Source organism: Astatotilapia calliptera, chromosome 7, assembly GCF_964374335.1.
Source record: "Astatotilapia calliptera chromosome 7, fAstCal68.1, whole genome shotgun sequence".
NCBI classification, from domain to species: Eukaryota; Metazoa; Chordata; class Actinopteri; order Cichliformes; family Cichlidae; genus Astatotilapia; species Astatotilapia calliptera.
Genome location: NC_137428.1, coordinates 52,347,727 through 52,354,347, shown reverse-complemented (window position 1 = coordinate 52,354,347; position 6,621 = coordinate 52,347,727). Strand labels below are relative to the sequence as shown.

The 6,621-nt window shown below is 38.8% G+C and overlaps 1 protein-coding gene across 1 annotated transcript; it reads left to right on the top strand.

Moving 5' to 3' along the window:
* The first annotated feature begins 4,420 nt into the window (after window positions 1-4,420).
* Window positions 4,421-6,323, top strand: LOC113027452 (T-cell surface antigen CD2-like). Its single transcript, XM_026177062.2, has one exon. The coding sequence runs from the start codon at window positions 4,508-4,510 to the stop codon at window positions 5,507-5,509; it is 1,002 nt and encodes a 333-aa protein (XP_026032847.2). The 5' UTR covers window positions 4,421-4,507; the 3' UTR covers window positions 5,510-6,323.
* Window positions 6,324-6,621: the final 298 nt, after the last annotated feature.

Here is a 6,621-nt window from a genome sequence, read left to right as displayed (position 1 = left end):
ATTTTATTGAGATGCCAATCACGTTGTCTCCTTCCTTTGGATTTTCACTTCTTTGGTAAAAGAGGGATGATAAAATATAATCAGATGATAAAACACAGGCCTTCATGACTTCTTGACTCTGACGGTGCAGATGCAAATTAAAACGTGTCTTTGCAATTGCCTCGCTACATGACGTACTCTAAGCACATACATGGCAGACCACAAACCGGCGTCCATTTCTATATATTTTTAATTGATCTAAGTATATGAGAATGCATTGATTTATGCAAGCCAGTAGACATTGTTTTTTTTGTTTTGATCTTACAACTGACACAGAACTGTTGTTGGTGGATAGTTATGTAAAACTGAATGTATGACTTCTCTTTTGCACTCCTTGGTTCTGAGTTCTTCCAAATGCCAACACTAATAATTAATATCCACGAGCTTACACTACAAATTTTTATTCATTAAGTTTCATTTTATGCTCAAATCTCTTAATAAATTAATTTATTTTCCAGTGATCTGGTATTATCCAGTTCAAAGCACCAACACTTGGCTCAGAGTGATGTCACTGTCCCTGGGACTACATTGACTTTGACGAGCAGGAGGGGCCATCCCCAGAGGCCGTCCACGGCCACAGCCATGTCTGGATAAAGTGTGAGTCAAAGATCTCACAGCCAGGCTGTTACACCTCCATCTGGACCCCTGAATTAAACATCATCTAGGCAGACGGGCTCCCTGCCCCAGAGCTTGAGGGACCAGAAACTGAGGCCAATTAACCCATGCCTGGTCTATTCAGCTCTTACTGTGTAGCCAATTAGGAGGGCATGTCAAAAGATGATAAAACGTTTGGGTTCTGACTTGACATCAGGAACACTGGACACCATTTGCATAAAATCACAGAGACCGGAGGAGAACATTTTGTCTCTGGCTGTGATTACAGTTTGCATAATCCAACTAAATAAAAATGCCAAGGATAATCATGATTAATAAGTGGGTATTTTAGGGCCCCAATAATATTTCCCTTGAATAATTTATAGAATAACAAAACCTTTTAAGTATAACCACTAAATACTACACTTGCAAAATCTTTTTTTGACTTGCCACATTATGTCACAACGTCATCAAATACTACTTTGTCTTCTTTTCTACATACTATGAAGAAATACTTCTGCAGATGACACAAGGACATGAAACACAACAAAGAGAAGGGCAGAAGTGAAAAGAAATCAGGAAGTCTTTTTTGCCTTTGCAACAGATGGAAATGATCACAGTTGTGGCCCAGTGTAACCTAGCTTATTAGACTGTGACATGGAAAATCATTTGCAATGTAACAGGATGCAGGCAAAGTTTGATTTAGCTTTCACTTCACTGAGTGGTGCCGTTAAACATTTCGAATAATATGTCCAGGATTTATCATTACACAGAGCAGTGTCTAAGTATAAGAACTAATATGTTTTTCATTGTTTGGCTCTACTCCAGCACACTGAAATAGAAATGAAACACATGCTATGTGGTCAAGGTGCTGACATTCAGCTTTGAGTGTGTTTGGGAGTGTTCATAATGATATGGACCATATGACCAGTGTAGTAGGGGCAGGCAAATCCCCCCTATAAAACTTAAATTTCCACCCCAGACACTGAAAAGGGACAGCTTGTGTGGGGGTCCTGATGACCTTTTCTTAGAAAAGCAATTGCTGTCTTCCTCTTTGAATCCATCCATCCATCCATCCATCCATCCATCCATCTTCTTAAATGATTAACGTCTCCTTAACAAATTTCAAAGCCTAAAAACACAAGTGTATACATAATACTAAAATTACAATCAGATAAAGTTCTAATTGAATCATATCTGTTATTAACCTCTGTCTCTCTTCCACAGCATGTCTTTTATCCTGTCTTCCTTCTCTCACCCCAACCGGTCGCAGCAGATGGCCCCGCCCCTCCCTGAGCCTGGTTCTGCCGGAGGTTTCTTCCTGTTAAAAGGGAGTTTTTCCTTCCCACTGTCGCCAAAGTGCTTGCTCATAGGGGGTCATATGATTGTTGGGTTTTTCTCTGTATCTATGAAGCGCCTTGAGGCGACTTTTGTTGTGATTTGGCGCTATATAAATAAAATTGAATTGAATTGAATTGAATTAATATATCACTAAATCTCCTCCCTCTCAAATACTTCACTAAGGTTTGGTGACTCCTTTACTTTAAACAAGGAAAGGATATGTTCATTGTTCATTTCTTTTACCACTCAATAGAAAAAAAATGTTCTTAAAGATTTTGTTAGCACCATTACCCCTGGGTTGAATGCTGTGCTTCAGAGCAACTGCCGAAATGTTACAGAGCAACCTCATCTTGAATTTGGTGACGTTTCAGCCAGTTCTCAGTTGATTTGGTATTTATTGCTGAGCATCCTGTTTTAAAAGAAAATCCTGAAAACACCCTTGCAGTGGGGCTTACCTTCTGGGAAAGGGAAGAAAAAGGAGTTATAGTTTTTATTTGGGAAAGCCTAAAAAACCTTTATGGTCAGAAACACAAGAAGTCTCAGCTGAAACATTTTCACAACTGGATTTTGATGATCTTACTGACACAATTGCTGCCACGCCTGTCAATGCAGCGAAGCTGGGCTATGAAACTCCTCCAGCCGACAGCTTTATTAAATACATCTCTGCGTAAGTGTTTGTTGCCAGGTACTGTATTAAAGACACTAATCAAAAAAGTGGAGAATTTGAAATAAGCACGTTCTTTGCTTCATGTCAGCTATGATATAAAACACAAGGACACCATATGTTTCTTTGACTGTTTTCCCCCGTGTCTGTGAACCTGCTGCTTTCAATTCATTGCACAAACAAGCACGTGTAATCTTTACAACATTTGTAACTAGGAATTTATTGCACTCAGCCCCCTGCACACACTCAGTTGAATAGCTAATATTTTACATCAATCTGTTCCCTCAGGGTAGGAAAAAGTGTAATGACGGTGAAACTAGAAGAAACAGGTGTTCTTCTCGCCAAGCGTTTCTTTGAAGGTGCTGAGAGTTACAGAAAGATTGTGAATCACCGCTAATGGCATGAAATTATAGTTGTGGGGTGCAAAATGAACTCATGCCAGTGCAGCATAAGCCACGGCAGTAATTGCAGTACCTTGAAGGGTTATAGATGGCACGAATTGTGGAATGACAGAGGTGTGTTGTGCGTTAAATGAACAATGAACAGTGTTTACCGGGAATGCTGTGGGGAGGATTTACAGAGCGCTCCCTCGAATGTGATGACTGAAGTGCATTTCAAAGGCAAATAGTATATTTAATGGCATAAAGAAAAAAAAAGCCAGCTCGTTTTCACATCTACCAAATTAAAAAAACCTAAAGACCGTGAAAGTAGCTGAAGCTGTGTGCCACCTGGACACTTGTTGAACTAAAACTAATCAGGCTAATAAGGTCAGACTGTTACTGTTCAAAGGAAAATACTGTTGTGTGACTTTCTGCAGAAGAGGTCTACTCTCAAAGGAAAGTGTCTGGAAAAGATTTATAGTTTCAAGGGGCACCATTTATAATTACAAAATACACAAGCTGAGCAGTTTAACTGAAGCCACTGAAACAAAGGCATTTGTAACAAATATTAACATGAGGCAGTGGTCTCATTACTCATTTGCTTTATCAGAAAAGGCGGCCATGACTAAACCAATTTAGACTCCACAAATAAAAGTCATTTGTATTCTTCGACAGGCAAAAACCAATAACCAGAATATATAAAGCAAAGGCCAGCAGGGAAATATCTTACTGGTGATTTTTCATGTTATTTTCAGTAATCTAATATAGCATGCATATTACATTTTTGAAATATTATACTATTGCTGGATGTGTTCTTTTTACAGAGCACAGATCAAGTCATTTATTATGATGTTGTTGCTCTTTGAATGTCTTCTAATCTCTTCCAGTATGGTGACGTTTCTGCATCTACAAATTAAAAAAAGCTTTCAAATAAGCACAGATGATAAGTTTAACATGTTGAGCATTGATTTTTGGCATCTTCATTGTGATTACTGGTACTACTACTCGGTACTTGTTTGTATCTATTTTTTGTATTTTCGTCTTAAAGAGAGATCCTCAGTTGCTTTATCTTGGGGTTTTGGTGTGGATCTGTTCCTCATTGGAGAGCTATGGTTAGAGGGAGTTATGTGATGCCAACTGTGAATCCCCTGTGGCTTTTATAAATAACATTTAAAAGGTATTACTTTTTGTAATGGTTTATTAAGTGATATTTTGACGAAAAATTCTTTCTCCACCACGTCACATCACGTCATGTCACATGAAGGAAAACGGGTAAATGCCAGTTACCGCATGACTCTGACAGCGCTTTTAGTCAGCTTTACAGAACTGAAAGTAGACTTTTATGAAGTGGTTTCCACACTACTGAAGATTCACTTCCCAAATAAAGTCAGATAAATTCTGAGCTGCGAATGTATCACTCCCATTTTGGTAGAACGGGTCCTGGAGCGAGGCTTGGAAATCATCTTGACTTCTAAAACTTCTGGATCTCATGGCATATTTTACAGCCATGTTTGGTGCTGCAATTCTTTTGGGATTCATCAACCTTTTAATGGCAAAAGAAGATACGTGTGATCTCTATGCCACTCCTGGGCAGAGTCTGACTCTGCCGCTTGCATATGAACGACTGACAAACTCTCATATCCTGAAATGGGTTCATAACAATACAGTCATTTTCTACAGGCAAGGGAAAGTGTCAACTGGAAAACCAGAGGACATTACTTCAAATGGATCACTCGTGCTTAAGAAAATTCTGTTTTCAAGTCAAGGGATTTACAAAGGACATGTACTGCATCCCAATAATACATCTGCTAAAACATGGACTGGGCGCCTCTGCGTGCTGGACAAAGTATCAAAACCTCAGCTCAGTTATTCTTGTGACTTCAGCTCTATGGCTGTTAATCTTAATTGCCATGTTACTAAACCTGAGGGTTTGGTGTTTTCATGGACGCTTGATAAGGAGACATTAAAAAGTGAAACAAAACAAACACTGAGCATATCTTTTATCGATCTGAAAGCTGAGAGAAGTTTCACGTGTGATGTGGCAAACAAAATCAGCAAGGCGAGTAGCGACAAGGTTCGGCCGACTTGTCCACCTTTACTTTCTTTTAAACGTCAAACTGTAATGGCAGTGCTAGCAGGAGGAGGAGGTCTGATTCTTTTTCTGCTCTTCGTTATCGTTGGATTGTGCTGTTTACTCAGACGCAACAAAAGCCAAACGAGTCCCAGGGATAAAGGCGAACTGAGGATGCTTTCTCTACAGAAGCAGGAGACTCACTCTGTAAGCCCAGAACACAAGAATAACCACCCAACAGAGGTTGTCACTCCACCGCTGATACCTCAGCCTTCACCAAGAACATATTACCAGAATGTTCCTCAGCTTGAAGTTCAGACTGAAAACAGCCCTTCACTCATGTATGACGTTCCTGACAGACCACAGCCTTCACCTGTACCGAAACCAAGGACCAGGAACCTCCAACAAGTAAACACCTGACATCACAATGAGTTTTTGGAGTGGTGACCAAAAATAGTGTTTGTGGAAAATGTCCTTATTATCTTTGCCCACCCTCGTTCTTACTATTTGGTTTTGCAGGTCTTTAAGCTAAAACTTAAAATAACAAAATATTTATTTCCTTTTCAATTCAATGTTATGTGATTAAATCAACGTGTCATTACTGACAGTCTTAGCTGTTATATCACGAATGATCTAATTCCAGAGGTAATTCTGACGATGTAAGCAACTAGTCATAATTGATATCATAGAAATGATGCATAATGCTTGTAATATTCTGTAATTCTCCTGCTGTTAGGCACTCTCACGAAAAGGTACTTCAAGCTTACTAAATCATTTTAGAATTTTTTTTTTTAGATTTATCAAACAGAAGTGAACTGTTGGGACTTACATGGTATTTATGTATGTATTTTTCTTTAGCAACGCAGGAATAGCAACTGTTCTATTAATAGATCTAGGACAAAAGTGGTTTATATCAGCATTAGGCTACGCAGACAGTAACTACTAGCATAAATTCATCCACTGGATTTATCTTTGAAATGAGGAGAACATTGCCAAAAGCTGTGGCATGAGATTTATTATTATTAGGCTTTCAACAAGAGGAGTGACCTCTTCTGTCAAAGAAATGACCAGTCACCATTTGACCTACTTCTGAAATCGTTTAAAAAAATAAAAAGGATACCCCACTTACACAACACTCTTACATGAAAGCAGATGGATTTTCTGTTACATGTAAACATAATGTGCGCTTACAAACTGTATGTGTTGTTTGAAATAAATAAAGTTGTCAAAATGATCTTTGCATGGAAAACTACACTAAACAGCTTATCTGTGTCAAACACAGCCCTTTGTCCCAGCTTCTTACATGTCAGCATTCTTGCACTTATTAAAATTTGCTTGCTTGCAAGAAGTTATTAAAGGGAGAAAAAAATCAATAGAGAAATGGATTAGCTAAGGCAAATATCTATTATCTCCAACGGGTAAATGGTAATCCACACATGAAAGTGTTTGCTGTCTCGCCTAATGCTGTGTGACAGCCACATAATGGAATCCCCCTGAGCGTCACTGCCTAAAACTTACAAACCAATGTCATC